General features: G+C 40.2%; 1 protein-coding gene across 1 annotated transcript; it reads right to left on the reverse strand.

Annotated features, from left to right (window-relative positions):
• Positions 1–55: 55 nt before the first annotated feature.
• LOC120717510 (poliovirus receptor-like) lies at positions 56–19,223 on the reverse strand. The gene is made up of 8 exons (XM_040005576.1): positions 19,010–19,223; positions 13,613–13,960; positions 13,193–13,495; positions 10,917–11,010; positions 2,951–3,105; positions 2,345–2,444; positions 858–927; positions 56–580 (listed from the first exon to the last, which is right to left on the reverse strand). The coding sequence occupies exons 1-8, from the start codon at positions 19,065–19,067 to the stop codon at positions 542–544; spliced, it is 1,167 nt and encodes a 388-aa protein (XP_039861510.1). The 5' UTR covers positions 19,068–19,223; the 3' UTR covers positions 56–541.
• Positions 19,224–21,666: the final 2,443 nt, after the last annotated feature.

Genomic DNA, 21,666 nt, shown 5'->3' on the forward strand with positions numbered 1-21,666 from the left:
TTGAAATGCAGAGAGGTGCGCTCGATTTGCCACACGGAGCAGTGCGAGAGTAAAGCACAAGGGAGGGGCTAATAATCGGCTCAGTCATTTTTAATGATCGTTGAAAGCCCAGATCGTAATCATGATTAAAATTCGATTAATTGAGCAGCCCTACCTGAAGCCAGACATAGTTCAGCTGCTCCAGGACAGCATATTCATACATGCTGTTGCAAAACGTTTGCTCTGCATCTCTCAGCACAGTGTATTACATGAATACTGAACAATAATATACAAGAGTATTGACCCAGCAGCAGAGGTAGGAGCATTGCCACAGCTCTACAAAATGATATCAGTTAACTACTCGGTGGACTACTACTGCCCATGTTGATGAAACTGTCAAATCAGACTCAGTGAGGATGTCATGAGGTCCTAACATTCATAAATGGAGAAATGTCAATGGGGGAGGAATGTAAATGATACCAAGTACTTTAACCTGGTCCTTATCTGTTTATTCCTCAGTCTGCAATGACACGTTGGTGGAGCCCTCAGTACAGGTGCTGTATTATCCATTTCTGCTTTCCACAGCTGTCAGCTGAGATCCCTGAGAGAGACAATTCAGATCCTTTGTATAAAGCGGCATTTTAGTTATGACTGAATATGCAAGATTTTACAAGGACTATTTAAACTTTACTCCTAGAATATTCAAAACACAATAATAATAATTTTACTGCTAAGGGGCTCAGATATTTTAAGAAGAAAATTGAATAAAATTAATTGTACATAATTAAACTCTATCTCCAGTAATTGGATACCTTAAATTATGCACACATATATTTAGGGTGATGTTTAAAATTGTGGGAAACAAAAAAGACTTTTACCTTTTCCTGGAGTATTTCTCTTTGGCTATTAGTCCCATTTTTAGAATCTTTTGAAACTAGATGATACCACCTGTGAAAAAATACAAAAGACATAGTGTTTGCATTTTACGGTTAGGTTAGGAACTTTTAGGAGCAATAACAACTTTGTCTCTGTATCCCACCACATCTTAGTTTTTAATTCTCTTTTCCTCCTTTTGTGATTCTTTTCTGTTTTCAGATATTTTGTCACGGCTGCCGGGCCGTGTAGTGTTGGAGGAAAAGGACCCAAAATGCAGGCAATGACTGATGATATGAGTGAGAGTTTATTTACAAGTGGCAGAGTGACAAAAGCAGGAAGTAAGAAGAGAGAAGCTACTGAACAAACTGGGAAAACTAAATAGCAAACCTGAGATCATACGAGACAGGGTGAGGGGCAGAGAGAAGCAGACTAAAGAAAAGAACACCATGAAGCACAGACGAGCCGACAACGAGCACAGACCGACACCCACAAAATATATATATATATATATATACACACACACACATATATATACAGAGACCAGGTAATGACACACAGGTGGGAAGCACAGCTGGTCCTAATACACAAGATTACCGGAGGATACAAGCTGAACACAGTGACACCAGACACAGACCTTCAAAATAAAACAGGACAATCACAAACACAAACTCCGGGAAACAAACAGGGCACAAGGGGAGGACACAGGATACCAAAATCAGAATAAATTAGAACAGAAGACAGTAATCATACTAAACACAAAACGCTGGGTATATGACCCAGCACTATGACATATTTATTGTTGATCTTTATGCATTTATTTTGTCCTCACTGTGAGGCACTGACTGAATTTGCTGTATTCAGGTGAATATACAACAAGTTTACAAGTATTGTCAAGTCCTTCAAATTCTCTTCCCAATCAGTCGCGGCAGACGACCGCCCCACTCTGAGCTTAGTTCTGCCGCAGGTCTCCCACTGGGTTTAAATCTGGGACTCTCCACCATTTGACTCTTAGAACTGAAGAAGCTTCTCGGATGAGAAATGAAACGTCTTCAATCAACTTAAAGAAGTCCAGACGCTTTTCTTTCCAAGCTCCTTAGACTCCATTCTGTTTATCTTGCACTGAGACCGATACATACATGTTGGAAGTTCACAGAAAAAGCTTCCAGGGTGCAAATGTAACACTTGGAATCCTCTCCAGACTTTTTACCCGTTTAATTTATAGTGCAGCCCACACTCTTCTGCAACAGTTTTAGAGGCAAATGCTGAATTATATTTGAGACCTTCAAAATATAATAAGACAACTGAGAATTGTATATAAAGGAACAAATATTACTGTCCAACCTCAGAGTCTGCACTGCAACGACACTAGTTTTTGTTGTTGTTTTTTTTTTATGTACCTATTTGTACATCGTGCGACTATGGTTTCACATGAGAAGTACTCGATATTGTGCTACATATTAAGTATCTGTGGAGTCATTGTTCTACATACTTTTTAAAATATCCAGATTTAGAAAAGCCCCATACTGCAGCTCCAATGACATTGAGGGAAACCAAAAGGCCAAATATAGTCCAAGCAGTAGAGCAAGTTCCTGCAGGGACACAAAAAGGAAGAATATAATGAATTCCCAGTTTCCTGGAATTCAGTTTTATATTTTCACATTTAGATGGCCCAGATGGTATTCAAACACCATGCAACACCTCCACTGAACACATTAATAACTTGTACTGACAAGATTTGTTACGCAAAAGTAAATCAAAGAAACACGAAACAAACTTGATATGGTGGTCTACGCTTCAGTGGTGACTTGAATGATATTTCTTTTGAATGCAGGTTGTAGTTTAGGCTAAATTAGATGTTTACAAAGGCATTCTAACATGTTTTTTGGGCATGGCTGGAAAATCATTGAAGCTCCATAAGGAGAGGTTTTACTCAAATTTTAGATGTTCAAGTATGTATTTATATAAACTTGTGGAGGAGTAGCACCAGGAAACAGAATAAAATCAAAATGGCAAAACATCAGTTCAAATCCAAAAGTCAGAAACAAATCCAGAAAGATTTGAACAAACTGCATAGCTAAATTCAAGCTGACCTCACCTGATGCCACATGCACATACAGCTGACTGTGTTTACTTCCATGTGGATTAGATGCTTCACATCGATAGAGGCCGTTTAGACCAGAGGTCAGACTCAGCAGTTGTAGCGTCGCACCCTCTACTTTGACAGCAGACTCCAGCAAAGGCTGGCCAGATCTGGAAAAACATGAACAAACTTTAATGTGAGATGTACAGAGAGGGCAGAAAACTGTGAGTTGCGTCAAAACTCACGTTAATTTCAATTATTAGCCATTTGTCTTTCATTGCTCACCCCAAGATACTGTATTGTTTCATTTCATTTTATGAATGCAAAAGTAAAGCTAACCTTACATGTTACATCATTTCTTTCTTGGGCAGAAAATTTTAGTTTTAGTAATGTTTTGTACTGTGTACCATCTTGTTCACCATTTTAGAAGTTAAAAGAATCAAATTTAAAGCAATTTTCCCTTTTGAATTAGTTTTTATTGCCTTATGTAGTGCATTGATTGGACGATTCAATAGGTCACATCTAAACAAAAGCAGGTTTGGATATCAGAAAATAAAACTTCTGTTTCTCCACAGGGTCCACATAGCGCTCAATAACTCCAACAGAAAGAACTAGTCTTAATCCCTAGTGTAGCTTTAGAGCAATAAACATAAAGCAAGACTAACACAAACACGGCATTCACCAGGAATTCCTCACATCTAATGGATCATCAGCAGTAAACTATAGACAGAGAGCCCAAGAAAGACTACTGAGTGACACCAGTGCAGTTTAATGGACTATCAACTTTCAATATGAACTGTGCACACATCCTGTAAATGAGAACAAACAGGCAATTCTGTACTTTTATCTACCTGAAAGGATGATTGCTTAATGCGTGCCAACTCTTTTTAAAGCTGTAAAACAGTCCAATAAATCATTTGCTTTCTGAATGTGTTATCCATATTATTGGCCAACACAAGGCCTAATGGCTCTGATTTGAGAAGTGGTTTCTTTCTGCTGAGCTGAATCAGCCTACATACCTCTCCAGAGCTCCTGGACAGCCAAAACAACAGAGCTGCAATACTTCCAGATGCTTTCAAACAAGTTTGAACTGGCCTTTCTGTTACACATAATTTTCTTATACTGAAATGGACCTACTTGTGTATTTACTGGCAATATTTAGTTTTCAAGTGCAATTCTGCCACGAAGTTTTGTATCTTGCTTTTGATGGACAGTTTTTGTAGTTATCTTAGAGGGAAAAAATGGGATTCAGCTCCTCTGACGAGTTAATGATATCAACCAAAAATGTTGTCCCTCAAAACAAACAAGCAGACAGGAGTATTTCTTTCTGCAGGAGGTAGGTTGCAGAGTAGTTTTAATTTGGTATAATTTATATAATAATTATAATGCCCTGTAGTATTGGAGATAGCCACCCTTGGGAGGAGTGCATTAATAAGCAAAGGGTTATCAGACCAGATGTTACACGCCATATAAAGCATGCAACGCTTTGACTGTGAATATGGTTTCTGCAGAATAAGACAGCATAGCAGTGGCTTAACTTTTGTTAAGTTGCATACCACAGATTGATAAAGAGTTCCTACACTCAGGTTGATCATTGACCATTTTTAAACAATAACTAAAACCAGCATGATGCAGAGGTACAGAGGTTACAAAGATAAACAAACTCCCACATACTGCCCTGCTCACGTTTGGTATGTGTATAAAATGACAATAGTTAAGTCGATCCAACCTTAATGGGCATGTATATGGGCAATATCTCTGCATTCCCGCACACACATAAAAGGAATGCATCAACCGTTCTAACATGAAAGCATTAAGCAGTATCACCAATGTTATATGAATCTAAAATTAAATCTTCAGATCTCAAATTCACAGACGTCAGGACCGCAACACATCAAATCATTATCAATCACGTTCCATTTATATTAAACCCAGAACAGAAACACCAAGTCTTTATGTAATAAAATATCAGGTTGTTGTGAAGAAATAAACAAGAGCCTCAAAACCAAACTGATTGAGAGTTACTGAATAAAACCATTGCAAAAGAATCAATATAACAGCCTTCATCCCAGCACGGATACAGAAAAGAGAGATGAAACTACTTTCTACTCGTGTGTCTCTGGTCAAGCAATGAGAAAATAGTATATGCAGTTGTAGTGTCATGGTTCGCCAGTCCTCGCTACTCGACCTATCATATCTGGGGGTTTTTAAGTTTTTTTGTCTGTTCCCGATCCCTCATTTTCTTCTGTATGCGTATGGCGGTGTTCATGCCTTCGTGCAACACCGGGCCTGGAAAGTTTTCCCTCCCTGAAGCCAGCCATATCTGCCAGGTGATCACACTCACCTGGCACCTGATGCTAATCATCCTCATCATGGGCTTACAAATGAACTGAGTGGATGCGCTTCAATCAAGGCTGGATTGTTGAGTAACAGTCAATAAACTCCACCTTGCCAGGTGAAGTTGTCTTTGTCTGTTGTCAGTAAAAAAGTGAATTAACCTTTGTGTCTTGTTTTACCTGAAGGGAGAGTCATATAGGGAGTTGTTTCCACAGTCACATACCAACTTTCCTGATGACAAAGCCACAGGGAGTGCACCTCATGACCTCGAACATACTCACACAAACCCTTTGAACAGGAAGGTCATGATCACACGCTGACGCCTTTCCCTTTTAAAAGCTTTTGCGTTCTCATTAAGTTGTCACCATTAAGTGTATTTTATTTTCTTAATTTTCTTTCAGATTCAAAGTAGCAATTTCACCCTTGAGCTCTCTGTTTGAAATGTTTCTCTTTAGATTGAAAAGTTTAGAATTTCGATCTAAACCTATGTTAGAATTTTTTAAACATGTTTTCATATATTTTTTTATATATTAATTGTAAACTATCATCTTTATTGATACACTTTATTTTGCTTGGGTTTTTTTTTTGTGATGTCAGTGTTTTTTCAATTAATTGGAGAAGAAAAGTTTGAAGCTTTACTTGTTAACTTTCAGAAATCTTAAAAGTGCATGAGAGGGGTTCTGCCAAGGTTACTTTTTTTTAATTGCACAGTAAAAAATGGTTAAAGCGAGATTAGTCCTAATTCGAAATAATTGAGCTACATTGCGCTAAAACGTTAAAGTCAAAGATTATGTTAACAAGTTTATTTTGTGCATGTGGATCAATGCAATAAGACTTGGCAATTTCAGTAAAATAAATACTTTATAAAGGAAGATATCCTTTTATGGCAAATTTGAACTGCAACATATCCTAATACCATGGAGAGCATTGGCCTTCCCCTCCTAAGTGCTCACCACCCATGGAGGCACCATAGATATTGGGTGCAGTCTGTATTGGGCGGTGGCTGAGGATGCTGTCTTTGGATGCCGTTGGGGACTTAGTTGAAACACCTCTTCAATGGCGGGTGGAGGTTCAGGGCGGTGATCCTGTGAATAGTAATCCAGGAATTCGATATTTATGGTCTATCATTACGCTCCTCTTGTTATTTGGTCCTTGTACAACTGTAGTAAGAGCTGGTCCATTTTGCTAGTACTAAGTCAAATCCGTTCCGAGTGAGTGTTGGACTTGGCCAAGACTGCTTACTTCACACTCTGCTTATGAGCTGAGTATGTGTTCCAAAGTAAGGCTGTCTATGTGCTCTAGTCTAGGCCAGCTGTCTACAACTCCCGGGTCACGGACTAGTACCGGTCCATCAGTCGTTTAGTACCAGGCCGCAAGAGTTGAGGCTCGGGTGTAAAATTTACGGTTTTGAGGGTTTTTAGCAGTTTGTTATTTTATTTTTATCGTTTTTATCATTAACTCTGTTTCCCTGAGTCTTTTCCCGTGAGTTCTGAAAAATCTTCTTTTTTTGGTACTGGTACTGGTTTTATTTTGTTGTATTTATCCGCGACACCTGAAAAGCCAGTCCATGAAAATAATGTCAGACATATACTGGTCCGTGGCGCAAAAAAGGGTGGGGACCGCTGGCCTAGGCCAGTGTTTCCCAACAGCTGTGCCGTGGCACATAGCTGTACCTTGAAAAATGATCAGGTGTGCTGTGGAAGATTATCTGGTTAGTACTAATTAGTACTCTAAGCCAGACCTTCCCAAAGTGTGGGGCCCACCCCCTGGGGGGGGGGGGGGGCGCAGAGCCATTGCAGGGGGGGGCGCAGTATGAAAAGGAAAAAAACAAAACAAAAAAACAACGCTTGGACACTGCTAGCATGGGGCGCCTACACAAACGCAAAGCAGGAGATTAAGCATAGCTGAATATGTTTCCAAATCAACTTCATTCTAAGCCAAAGACTAGAAAATATGGTGAAGCATATCTTCCCTTTGGTTTCACCTGAACAAGTGCCAAGGTAGGTCTCCCCTGCAAAATTGGTTTTCCCTTCGTCGGGAGCAGCGCTGGGCTCTCCAAATCACGGACAAACAACATCCCACATTCTTGATTTTTAGTTCACAAACACTTGTTGTAATGACTAACTACTCTTGACATTTTGGAGATGTTAGCTCTTTATACAGTAAAGTTACAGTGGGATACAGATAACATCAGGCTGATCCTGCCACGATTTGTTCCCCCTGTCTAAATCACGGACAAACAGTATCCCACAGCTGTTTATGTTTTTAAACCCATTTTGCACAGAGAGGAAAATGCATTGAAAAATGTATTGATAGCAATGTTGAATATTATTACACAGGAAAAAAACAACTACATGTAAAATAATTATACCATGACGCCTCTGCCTTTCTAAAAAGAGGGACAGTAACTGCGTGTTTATATGTAAGCGTGTAAAACCTGAAGACGAAACAGCTGCGTTTTCAAAAATACCCGTGTAGGTGCGGACGTAGCGTAAAAGAGTTAGTAGTTTATTTTCTTACTACCTGCAGATTACTTGTATTTGTTTAATTGTTTACTAAATGTTTGAGGTGTGAAATAAACCGCAATTGAGCAAAATATGGGTGTGTGTGGTTGGAGGATGTGTAAGTGTGTGCGTGTGTGTGCGCGTGCGCACGCGGGGTGGGGGTGGGGGGGCAACATTTTCTGTAAAACAAAGGCGGGCCCGGCGAAAAAAGTTTGGGAACCACTGCTCTAAGCGATCGGCGTGAGTAACGGACAGAACAATTACATTCTCTTCCACTAGAGGGCAGTACAACTACTTCATCCAATTAAATGGATTTGCAACTGCCAGTTAAACAGAAGAAGACAAAGACGAAATTATATAATTGTCATACTGTGAGACATGCAGCGCATAATAGCAACAGATAAATATTTGAAAAGGAAAAAGTCAAAAGGTCAGTCTGACCTTGGTCCCCAGATGAAGGCCCTAACATGAGTAGTGGGCAAAAGAAAGCAAAAAAGGTATACTGGGAACAAAATGAACCACTTCCACTATACCTGGTGCGCAGAGAAAAATTATCTGAATGCTTTTGTGACATTTTGTTTGGTGGTGTGCTGTGATTTTTCTAACATGAAAAATGTTCCGTGGCTCCAAATGTTCCGTGGCTCCAAATGGTTGGGAAACACTGGCCTATGCTGGATACAGGGTGCAGTTTGCACTTTACCACTGCACTCTGCTACTTTAGTGCAATAAAACAAATACCGTATTTTCACGACCATAAGGCGCACTGTGCTAAAAGGCGCAGTCTCAGTTATGTGTGCCCTTACTGTATTTAACACACACATAAGGCGCACTGGACCATAGGGCGCATACAAGTACCGTATGCGTATTTAAAAATAAAGCGGGAGCAAACCTGAATTCGGTACCTTACTCACATTTCTATTGCCGGTAATCGTCATCATCAACAACACACAAGCATACAAGTGTGCATATTTAAAAATAAAGCAGGAGCAAAACTGAGTTTGGTACTCACATTTTTATTACCAATAATCGTCATCATCAACAACACACAAGCATACAAAAGTGTGCGTATTTAAAAATAAAGCAGGAGCAAAACAAAGTTTGGTACTCACATTTTTATCATCAATCAAACCCATCGAAGTCCTCATCCTCTGTGTCTGAATTGAACAGCTGCGCTAAATCTCCATCAAACATGCCAGGTTCACTGTCTTCACCGTCAGAGTCACTTTCCGTGCCGTGCGGCTCCTCGGAAACGATGCCGGCTTTTGCGAAAGCTCGAACAACAGTGCCAGCAGACATGTTAGCCCAAGCATCTACAATCCATTGGCAAATTGTGGCGTAACTCGCCCGGCGCTGCCTTCCACTCTTAGTGAAACTGTGGTCTCCACCGGTCATCCATCGCTCCCAGGCCGCTCACAGCCTTACTTTGAACGGGCGGTTCACACCGATGTCCAGCGGTTGGAGTTCCTTTGTCAGGCCTCCCGGAATGACAGCAAGCTCACAGTTCATTTGCTTCACAAGTTTTTTCACATCGGCTGTGAGATGGGCACGCATAGAGTCACAGATCAACAGCGATGGTGATGCGTGGAAAAAACCACCTGGTCTCCTTACATACACCTCCCTCAGCCAGTCTTTCATCATTTCCTCATCCATCCAGCCCTTTTCATTTGCCTTAATGATGATTTCTGCTGGAAACTTCTCTTTAGGCAAAGTCTTTCGCTTAAAAATCACCATAGGCGGCAGTTTCTGTCCATTAGCATGGCAGCCAAGCACAACAGTAAAAGAAGACTTTTCATACCCCGTTGTGCGTATCGCTACCGTGCTGGTCCCATTCTTCTCCACAGTGTGACTCACCGGGATGTCAAAAGTGAGCGGGACCTCGTCCATGTTTGTGATGTGGCTGGGCTGGATGTTTTTGTCGCCGATGTGTTTGCTGCAGTAGGAGCGGAAGATGGCCAGCTTTTCCTTATAATCCGCTGGAAGTTGCTGCGCTACCGTAGTCCTGGTCCGGATGGAAAAATGGCACCGTTTCATAAAACGAAAGCACCAAGACGGACCTCCTTGGAAATGTTCAATGTTCATCTCTTCAGCTAGTGAAACTGCTTTTAGCCGAATGGTGACCGTCGAAACGCTTCTCCCGCTCGCTCTTTGCTCGATGATCCACCGCTCGAGTCTTTCCTCCAACTCGAGCCACCTCGCCTTATGTCCGCGGAAACTCCGCTGCGTTTTCTTGACCTGCCGGAGCTTGTTTTCCAGCTTCCTCCATTTGCGAACCATCGATTCGTTAATCTTAAATTCTCTCGCCGCTGCTCGATTTCCATGTTCCTCCGCGTAGCTGATGGCCTTCAGTTTAAACTGTGCTTCGTAAGCGTGTCTCTTTGCCATTTTCAGGGTTGTTAAAACAACGATGTCCTGCATAATGCACATACCTGTTCTTTTATACAGGTATGTGCGATTGTCCCGGTATATACGATCAACGCCCACACTTCACCCTTTAACGTTCTCATGGTGTTCTCTACTACGTCCTCCTTACAACACATAGGGCGCACCGCGCTATAGGGCGCGCCGCACTTTTTGAAGAAAATCTAAGACTTTTAAGTGCGCCTTATGGTCGTGAAAATACGGTAAATATCCATGTCTTCACTCTTCAAACGTTGTAGACTGCTCCAGCATTTTCCTCCACCCTGCATACCAATTAAAACCAGCTGATTGTACCAAAGTGCTCATGAAGTAAAGGTTGATGTTTGTTTTTCCCTTTCTATCCACCATCATTCAGTTAACTCAAGAACCTTTGTAGCATAATTGCAATGCAAGTAACAACATATTAGTAACTAATTATATTACTGAATTTAGTATAGTGCTAATGGTATATTACTGTATAACTGATAATGTAATGTCATTACAGTAAAGCCTTACTTTGGAACATGTTTCACTGAATACTGCTACATGATGTAATATAGCCTTAAATACAATACCTCTCTCTCAGGGTTTATTTTTTGTGTCAAAGAACATAAATCAAACTCTGAGGGTGCAGTTTAAATTCTTTTTGAACCACATCTTGAACACAGTATAATTAAGATCAACTAAAAAAAAAAAACAGAGTACTGGAATGTTTTGGTTAAACCATTCTGCAAATTAATTACCTGCTCCAGTTATATTTAGCTTTTGGGTTGGCTTCTGCCACGCACTCAAATGTGTCCTCTGAAATCAGGCTGATGTTCACTTCTGTGGGAGAGACTGCAAAAAAAGAAAACAAGAACAGATTTAATCCTGAAATAAAGAAATAACATTTCACACGTGTTTAAATCCTATAATGTTAAATAAAGTACATTTTTGGTGAATTTTTGTTTACTTTCAATTTCATTCAGAGAAACATTTTTTTCTTGTTGCATTCTGACACGACACCGCTACTGATTTACAATACTTTGTGGATGCACACAAAGTGGGCTGTGGATATGTGCACGTGTCATGCTCTTAGTTGTTGATACGATTTATATCAATCAAAGCACTGACAAAAAGCATGCATACCGCTGTGCTGTTTCACAGGATTCTAAAAAAATATCAAGGATAGCCTCTGTTTTAAAAGTTGAAACCATGCTATTATCCTTCTTTGGCAGTCCTACATTCCAAGTGGTCACTAGCTTGCCAACAGTCACTTTCAACTATGCATGCCAAGTAGGGCTGCCACGATTAGTCGACTAGTCACGATTATGTCGACTATTAAAATTGTCGACGACTAATTTAATAGTCGACGCATCGTTTGAAGCTTTGTAAGATCACAAAGGACGCAGGAATGCGTAGTAGGATTTAAGAGTGTAATAACGGACTGAAACAGAAGATGGCAGCACTGCATGTACAAGGATGCCAGCTGCCGTTAAACCCCGAAGAAGAAGATGCTGTGTCCCAGAATTCATAGCGCAGCCCAGCGCAGTTGTCAACAATGGCGGCAGCTAGTTAGTTTTAACTTTACTCTTATTATTCTTTCTGGGTCACAAAATAAACGTTTAACATATTTTCAGGCGAGAATGTAGCTGTGTAAACCTCAAATATCTGCTCAGTTTATCAAGACACCACATATTTTCAAAAGCGCTCCGACGTTTTCGGAGACGTCGGTTACCCACTAGCTCGTTAGCTAGGCGGGGGCAAGGCTAACTAGAGCCGTGAGAACACCGGACTCCCGGCAAATCGTTTTCAAACCCACCGCCGTCTTTCGCTAGTCAGGTTAAACATATATATAAGTCACTTAGATAACTTAAAAATGTTATTGTTTGGCTTTCTTTAGTATTTTATTTGTTCCTGAGTAAATCGGTTTGGCTGAGATTAAAGTTATAGTTTTTGCACAGCTAAAACTGTCAAGCAGACAGCTGATTATCAGAAGTGTGAGACTCCGGTGTCCTGTTATATTTTAGAAAGCAAGGAGTTTATTAAACTTCACCGAAACAATCTGCAAATTTCATTAAAAATTAATAAACTACCATCTTGTCTTTATTTTTAGTTAGCACAAACACTTCAAGCTGTAAGCTAATGATAGTTATATAAGAGCAGATGCTGCTGGTGCAATAAGCTGTACGCTGTACGTCCAATGGATGATGATCTGATTAATCGACTAATCGCAAAAATAATCGGTGACTAGTCGACTATCAAAATAATCGTTTGTGGCAGCCCTAATGCCAAGTTTTGCCTTTTAAGGGAATTTTCAGACACATAACACCACAAATGTACCACATCACTAAGCAAAGCTACTGAATGAGCTTTCTCTTTCAAAATAGCCTCAGCTAGTTTTGTCTTATGGTTTGACCCAACAAATCTCTTTCTCATTATCAAATTATCCTTGTGAGAGCAATTTGTTTTCATTTATATTTTGTCTGAAATGTCTATTTCTGCTTGACATTTTGACAATTGACCCTTTACTCAAAGGAAAGTCATGAGATCAAAGATGATGTGGCAAGTAAAAAAATCCTGAAGAAGAAGAACAACTTTAAATATTTTATGTTTACTGTTGCAGAAAGTATGTAAGTGAGGGTTACTGTCTAACAAAAAATGATTTAGAGTTATAAATATCTATATTATAAGCACTGAATGATCAGACTTTGCTTTTCTTTTGTTTTTAAAGTATTTTATCATTAAATATGTGCATGGCTAGATAACAATGAGTAACCAGTATAGAGAAATTATCCAAGATGTTTTTGCAGACTTTCTACAGTTTAGTAATTAAACAGCTGAGTGTAATACTGGGTGGTGTGTCTGCGACGTGCCTTTTTAAAATAGAACAACATGACATTCAGGTAATAATTCTGACTTGTCTTGTATCATGCACGACAGTTTTAAACAAAAATCTGATCAAATCATTAAATTTTTTTAAATCAACAGTGACACAAAAGAAGACAAATAATAAACTACATGAGCAGCTGATACTCACAGTAGACCTGTATGGTGAAGGGCAGACTTATTTCTTTAGTCAGGAAGTCACCGCTGATGACACACTGGACCTTGTGACCGTTAATCTCTCTCGTAGGAACACCAAAAAGAGAGCTGACTGTGGTAGTCGTACCGTTGTCATACTGGATGGAGTTTGTTGTCGTCCTCACTTTGTCTCCCAAAGCACCAGTGAGCCACCTCACCTCTGCAGGAGGCTTCGATCCAGCAGCCGTGCAGGTAGCAAATAAAACCTCTTCTGTGCCCAAAGTCGGAAGATTGTCCTTGACGTTTGTGAAAGGAGGCACTAGGAGAGGTACAGCACACAATTACTTAACATGCGAGCAACATGGTGAAAGTAACTGTTTCAAACACAAGCGCAAAGAGAATTATTCTAAATAAAAGTTGTTTTTTTCTTCCATACCAGTCACTTTTAGAGGTATTTCAGTCTTCTGATTTCCACTTGGAAACAGGGTGAAGATGCACGTGTAGCTGCCTTCATCCTTCAGGGCAACATTGGATAACTGGAGAGTTGCATTTTTGTCATTAAAATTCCCGATATATTTAAATCGATCATCACGTCCATTGACAAACCGTGTTTCTTGACTTGGTCCAACAGTGATAAAATTGTCATTACTGGGTTTTTCTCTGGTCCTCCTCTGCCAGGTAATCTGTATCAAGTCTTCCGTGGAGTCAGTGAGTCTGAGTTTGCAAGGTAAGATAGCTGTATCGCCTTGAACCACTGTCACGCTTCCACCAATCACCTGCAGAGCTGTAAAGTAAATGAAGAAGTATTAATGATGGGAACTGAAAAAGTTGAAATAGAGTGCCCAATAAGGTTTACAGGATTAAACTCTAAAGTATAAGTTAACTTGTATCTGTCCTTCTGTTTTGTTTTTTGTTTTTTTTATGCAAGGCACAACACATTAATCATTATGTGTTGCAAGAACACTTGATGGTATTTATGACAAACTGGACTCAACCTCACACTGTATGGAGAGACAATCAAAAATCATGTAGTGGAAAAAAAATTGGTCAGCTGTATTATATTTTATGCTCCAGCTACTGACTGAACACCGTGGCTTTAATTTTGGTTTGCATCATGCTTTTTCAAGATGTACTATTGCTCAGCTAGTAGTTAGTAGAGCTGGGCGATATAAGATTTTTTCATATCACGATATGTTTTTTTTTTTTCATTTCAGGCGATAACGATATATATCACGATATAAGCCAAATAACTATATTTGTAAGATTTAAATGTGACGTTGCTCACAAGTAAAATGTGAAATAATCAGCAGCTTGTTTTTATTTAAATATTTATTTCCCATAATAAGTTCAACAGGGTAGATGTACTTAAGGAACATGAGACTTTTTCAGATAAATAAAGGCAAATATTGCAAACTACACAAAAGGCAGCCGCTAAAGCGTTTAAGTTTCAAAATAGAACAAACGAAACAGACTAAATTGTCAATTCCACTTAGAAACAAAATATTAATTCTAAAAATAAATCTTAGTTTGTTTTACAGAAGAACAGACAAAATTGACTAACTTTTGTCAATATCAAATAAACTGAGAACTAAAAGGAAATTCTCAATCTCTCCTTGTTGTATAGCTTAGCCTTTCAAACAGTTTTAACAGTTACTTTAGTCTGACAAAAGCCGAATGACGAATTAGCGCTTCCAGTCAGAGACTGAGGCTACGTCCACACGTACACAGGTATTTTTGAAAACGGAGATTTTCCGTTTTCGTTTTAAAAAATAATCCCGTTCACACATAAAGGCAGAAATGAAGGAAAACGCTGCTATGAACATGCCAAAGCAGCAGGTGGCGTTAGATTCCTAACCGTGCAGAAATGTTGGCCAATCAGAAGTCTAGAAGCCTCGGTGGGAAAAAGTAAACAAAGCTGGGGCATAGAAGCAGAACAGAGTCGTATGTGTGGACGGACAGTAACTGTGTGTATATGTAAGCATTTAAACACTGCAGAGAGTGCAATTAACAGTAACAGTATTGTAGAAATTAATTTCACCGAAACAATAACGTGGCGCACAGTGTGACGTCAAAAAATGCGCACACCTTTGACGCTGCATTTTCTCCGTTTTTCTGTCCACACGTAAATGCAAAAACTGAGTTTTCAAAAATATCCACCCTGGCCGGAGTTTTTAAAAATCTTCGTTTTCAGTGACCAAAAACGCCGTTTACGTGTGGACGAAAGGTGCAAACGCATAGAAAAATCTGCGTTTTCAAAAATACCCGGGTACGTGTGGACGTAGCCTGAGCATGCACCAGTTTATTGTATTTCCAGACTTGCTTTCGGCACAATTTACAGTGCACGCTACTCTGTTTTTTGTCAGATTTGAAATAGCCGAAATACCTTCACACTACGGAACTTCTATGGGTCTTCTTTTCGACAATCTCTCCGGCATTGGAACCATCATCTGTTTTCTCTTCGGTCACGCTCTGTTGATTTTTCTAGTCGGCACACTCATTTCATCCATTACCCTGGCAGTACGGTGGCTGGCTGCTTCCCAAACAAATACACATGTGCGGCTTGGCACTTGTGCTGTACGTAACAAGTCACGTGACGTGACGCTGTGGCTGTGATTGGTTCGGCTCTGCGCTACTTAATTTGGATTGGCTGTGGTTTTTTTTGTTTTTTTTTTGTTTTTTTTAAGAGGACAAGAGCAGCGAGGTCTATCGCAATAGTTTAATTTTTCTATCGAGAAAAAGTTATATCGCAATACATATCGTTATCGTTCTATCGCCCAGCTCTAGTAGTTAGTGAGCATTCACAGACAAACATGGAAAAATACAGACAATGGTGGCAATCTGTAGCGGTTCCGAATGACAGCAATATCAGGAAGAAGGAACACGAGAAGCTGGAGAAATACCAAGGGCTCAGAGAAGAGCTCGAGAGGATGTGGAGGGTGAAGGTAATGGTGGTCCCCGTGGTAATCGGAGCACTAGGTGCGGTGACTCCCAAGCTAGGCCAGTGGCTCCAGCAGATCCCGGGAATAACATCGGAGATCTCTGTCCAGAAGAGCGCAGTCCTGGGAACAGCTAAGATACTGCGCAGGACCCTCAAGCTCCCAGGCCTCTGGTAGAGGACCCGAGCTTGAAGGATAAACCACCCGCAGGGGCGTGCTGGGTGTTTGTTTTTTTTATAAACCATCAACAAACCGACCAGACATCTGAAGTCTACATTCTCGGCTAAGAAATATTAAAATGGTATTTGGTGACAGACAAACAGGGTTTTTCAAAGTTCAGTTGTTAGTTTCAACATGTCCAACTTACCAGGCCAAAGCTATGGTTTTGACTTGATCAGCGTTAACCCCGCCCCCTGAGTTTGATGGGTGAGGTTGACAGATAAAATAAATTCATGGTGAGACCTGAAGGAGTCAACTGTGCCAAAATGTATTAATTAAATATACCATTAAATAATTTTTTAAATGTGGCAATAATTAATTAATTAAAATAAATATTTAATCCATTATTTCCCATTTTAATTATTTATTGCCATATTTAATTGACTATTTAATGGTGTATGTAATTAATTCATTGGCAGTCCTGGCATTTCATATATCCAGATATCCCCAGAATGCAAGAATCCAAGGAAGACAGAGAGGCAACCGTGCCACCCTCCTGGAAAGAGCTGAGGAGAGCCCCAGACGAGGGGTCACCCAGCAGCCACGGAGCAGAAGCCAGGGACGGTTGTTGATGTGCCCATGAGCTCCGCCGACAGCCAGCTGTGCCAGAGTGGGCAGAGCCCCAGGCCCAGAGGCCGAGGGCACCCCACCCCCCAAAGGGGCCCGACCGAGCCACAGGCGCCAGGTCCTGACAAGGAAGCCGGTGCATACCTGAGCACCTAGCCCGGACACTGTTGAGCTAGTTAATAGGTATGCCCTCATTGTCATCTGTTGTGAGTTTATTTTGAAAGGATGCTTCCTGTTATGCTGCAGAGTGCACGCGAGAGTTCAATAAACAAAGTCACCTTTTGGTGTAAAATGTTCCGGTGAAAGCCGATGCCCCACGTGTGATTATTCCTCCGTCTAGATAATAAGTATCTTCAATATTCATACAGATTCTGCTGGAAGACCCGTCTCTGCTAACAGACACCAAGAACCACCAACGCACCAATGTTTGAGTGTAGGGCTGGGTATCGTCACTGATTTCTAGAATGATTCAATTCCGATTCACAAGGTCCCGAATCGATTCGATTTGATTCAATTCGATTTGAATCTGGGAAATTTTGACAGTCAGAAATATTATAATTCAGATAAGTACATTTACATATTTTTGTATCAATAAAAAGGAAGCTGACACACGCAAGACTTTATCAAAGGTGTGAGCATCACAGCAGATGCCTTTGTGTCAAAGTAGCTGAGGATAAAACACAGAAAAACACGAAGGCGATTTTCCTGGCCTAGAATTTATAAAAATATTCTGCAGTACATCAAAAACGAAAGAAAACCATTAATCAGCATATGAACATTACCTCTGAAGTTACAGGGGTTTTATTAGAGACACGGCGTTTTGCATTTTGCATAATTTTAAAAAGTTTACATTTGTTTAGTATTGAACAGCAGAAATTAGGTTTTCTTTTCGGAAGTATATAAAACGAAAAAAAAACGTAGGCCGACAGCGCTGTAAACAACGGTAGACTTGTGCTTAACAAGCAAGCGAATAATGAAGTACAGAGAGAGAGAGAGAGAGAGAGCTGTGCATCATGGTGGAAGCAAAACAGTAAAAGTCAGAGTGAATACATGATGATGTTTATGTGAAGCGTAGTTTGGATCTTCTTTTGCTGCTGGTTCGGTCAATATTGTTTGGAGAGAGATCAAACTAACAGCTTTAGAATCAGCGCATAAAGGGCGTGAACACAAAGAACACAAAGGGCGTGAACACACGCCGACAGATCAGAGTCAGCGAGCTGTCGGCGTTCAGCCCCGACTGTGAGAAAGGCGACATCTAACTGATTCTGATCCGCGGGTTGCGCTGTGTGTTTAAGTCTTTGTGCAGAATCCGTGTACCTGCTCTCATTTACTGTCTTAGCTGTTTGGTGGTTGTTGAAAGTTTGTGAGATTTCACCTGAGATTCTGGCATTTCGGGCAAAATAAATTTATATTAAAAAATCGATTCAGGATTTTAATGAATCGATTTTACGTTATCCAAGCCAGAATCGATTTTAATCGATAAATCGATTATAAAAACCCACCCCTATTTGAGTGCGTCAGCCACTGGCAGGGATGGTGAGGGGAGACAGGCCTCCATAGCTTGGAGGGCCTGAGATGTGAGAGGTGGCGTCTAATACCCAACCTGACAAATAGACACAGACAAACAGGCACACACAGATACAAACATCCATTCCCATCGCCATGCACACATACTCAGCACTCACCCAACGTCGAGATGGACATAAATAGACACTGTACACACAATCACACTCCTCAAACATACTCTAAACCCCAGGTCCAGGTACCCTTTCCCCTAGAGGGGGAAACTGCACCTAGACCAAGGAGGTGTTAACTTTTCCCTGGAGTGGAGACAAGGAGATCGCCCCCGAGTCCCGATCCCTCCGCCCGCTCATATGTAGTGTTGATGCGTGTGTGTTCTAAGGTGCACACATCTGTTCTTTTTACGTTACGTAAATCTGAATACACGCGCACAGCTCTGTTTCGCACACGCCGACTGAGATTGACACATGAATCTGTTTCTACAAATACCCCATCTTTCTTAGCGTTTGCCCTTTGATCCATGACTGTAGTTATATGAGCTGTGTTGTAGTGCAAGCATGCATGAATAAAGACAAAATCTTTCTACATACCGCTCAGCAGGAGCACAGCCAGCAGCACCAGGCAAGGTGTCAAAAAGAAACAACACATTTCAATTTTTCCTGAAATAACTGCGCCCGAAAACACAAACAAGTCCACCCATTTGCTCTTCTTTTTCCTGCGAGCAGCTACCCATGCAGTACAGGGTTGAGTTCAGTTAACAAGTTAGAAACACGTTTCTAAAGTGATGACATTTCAAATCCGATACTGTGAGGGCGTGTGAGAAAAAACAACGTCCCTCCGTAACTCCGTAACTCCGTAGGTGGAGTCAGCAACTACATGGTCCTTTGCCCTGTATTTCGTTTGGATCACAGAATTAAGAAATTTGCTTTCAAATGTTTTTTTTTTTTTGCATCCCAGAAGTTTTTCCTTGATGATCATTCCTCTTTGATTGTACAGTACGGTACAGTTTTGTTAAACACAAGTTTTATGATGCCTGTTAGTGGCATCAACATAAATATCCAATTAAGAGTCAGCGAGGAAGATAAAGCTGGTGACGAACAAAAAATAGGCTATGTCTGTTACAAAATGCTCATACACACCACTAAGTATGTCTTAAATTAACATTGTTAACAAGTGTTTAATTTAAACAAGAATACAAGAAACATAAACTGATTGTTCTTCTTCTTTTCGATTACACCTGTCCAGATGAAAAGTGTTTAAGTTCACTTGAAAAAGCCACGAGAAGCATCCAAATACATTTTTAGAAAGCGCCTCACTTTCAGAGTCTTAAAGTAACTGAGCAATTTTAAAAATTGTGTTTAATATTTGGGTGAAAATCATTTTCAGTCAGTTACTGGCTAAAATTTAGAATCACTTCTAGACTCAAGTCAGAAATCACCAAACACTGTAGGCTATATCAATAATTTACACACTTGGGTGGTGTGTCATACTTTCCATTGTCATTGTGGATGTTATCTAAGTTTCGACTTATTTAAAACTGTTAGTCATTTGAACTTTGTTCAAATTGTTAAAAAGTTATGGGGGGGGGTACTAATGTATGCAAATTACAGTACAACATAGCCATAGATTTGCTTTCTCTATGTTTCCAGCACTGCTTTCCCCTCTACACAATGTTTAACAATTAAATAAAATTAAAAAAGATCCCTAAATGTTATAGCATGTAATAGATCATGTGAAACGTTTCAGTTCATTCATATTACTAAACATTTCCCATCACTCATCATCATTCATTCAGATGAAAATACACTGTTTCAGACCAAATAAATAAATAAAAGAAAGGGACTGAAGAATAGTGTATAACACAAAGTCAGCCAAACTTCAGACATATCAATCTGTCCAGTTAGGAAGCATGAACCGCTGTTAATCTACTTCACCTGCTTTGGTTAAAATAAAAGTGGCAACAATTCCACCGGAGAGGCAACACGACGACCCCCAACAAGACTGACTGGTTTTATTTTTCTAGTTTTAACTCTCACTCTCTACTGGTAGGATGAGATAAGACATGCTTCTGATGAGATGGTGGGTAGTGTCCTTTAAACTTCTACCAGACTATGTGGACCGTTTGGTGGTGTCAAATGCACAGAATCAAAATCAAATTTATTGGCCAAGTATATGTGGAAACACATACAAGGAATTTGGTTCTGGTCGATGGTGTCTCTCAAACGCAGCAATGCAAAACACACAACATATCAGCCAGAAAAGAAGAAATAAACAATACACAATATCTACAAACAACAATTCAAAACATTAAAGAGTGAAGGTTAGGGAGCATTAACAAAATCAGTGCTTTTGTCACCCAGGAATTGCCTGTTGCCTAACCCAGGCCCCACTGCATGGTTCAGGTGTCAGTTACAGACCTACCAATTCTGGTGTTCTCAGGAAAATGACAATCAAGCTGCAGGTCTGTGAGCAGACCATCTAGTTTTACAGCCGGAAGATGTGTAACTCAGGTGAACTTCCTTTTCATAATACATGGCTAATTGAAGTGCTATTCAAAGGTGAATCAATTCTATTCAATTTATAGTTTGCATTCAAACCTTGCTCAAAGGTACAAAAATAAATGGGATTAACTATGACTATGAAAAGAACCATTGACAGGCTAGGACAAGTAGTGGATGTCTAACCTTTTATCTGGGCATTGCTGGAATACCTCCATAGGGAGAGTCATTTTTTGTGTGTAGAGTTTCAGGTTTTTATTTGTTTTCTTTGATAGAAGTCCAAGGAAAAGAAAACAGAATCACATCTGAATGACACAACACCAGCAAAAGCTCAAATACAGATAATATATTACTCAAACAGATGACTCAGTACTTGAGTCATCTGTACTTAAACATCATGCATCACCTGTCTCTAAAACATTCAAAAACTTTCATGTACTGACAAGTAGAATAGAATAGAATAGAATTCAACTTTATTGTCATTGCACATGCACAGGTACAGGGCAACGAAATGCAGTTTGCATCCACCCAGAAGTGCTTTAGTGATATAGATATATTACAATATATAGTCAAAGGAGCTTGCAAAGAAAAGCGTCTGGACTTCTTTAAGTTGCTTGAAGACGTTTCACCTCTCATCCGAGAAGCTTCTTCAGTTCTAAGGTCAAATGGTGGAGAGTCCCAGATATAAACCTAGTGGGAGTAACCCCCCACAGAGGGACAAAAGGACCCCCTGATGATCCTCTAGTCGC

The sequence above is a fragment of the Simochromis diagramma genome, unplaced genomic scaffold, assembly GCF_900408965.1.
Source record: "Simochromis diagramma unplaced genomic scaffold, fSimDia1.1 OVJJ01000501.1, whole genome shotgun sequence".
In the NCBI taxonomy this organism is placed as follows: domain Eukaryota; kingdom Metazoa; phylum Chordata; class Actinopteri; order Cichliformes; family Cichlidae; genus Simochromis; species Simochromis diagramma.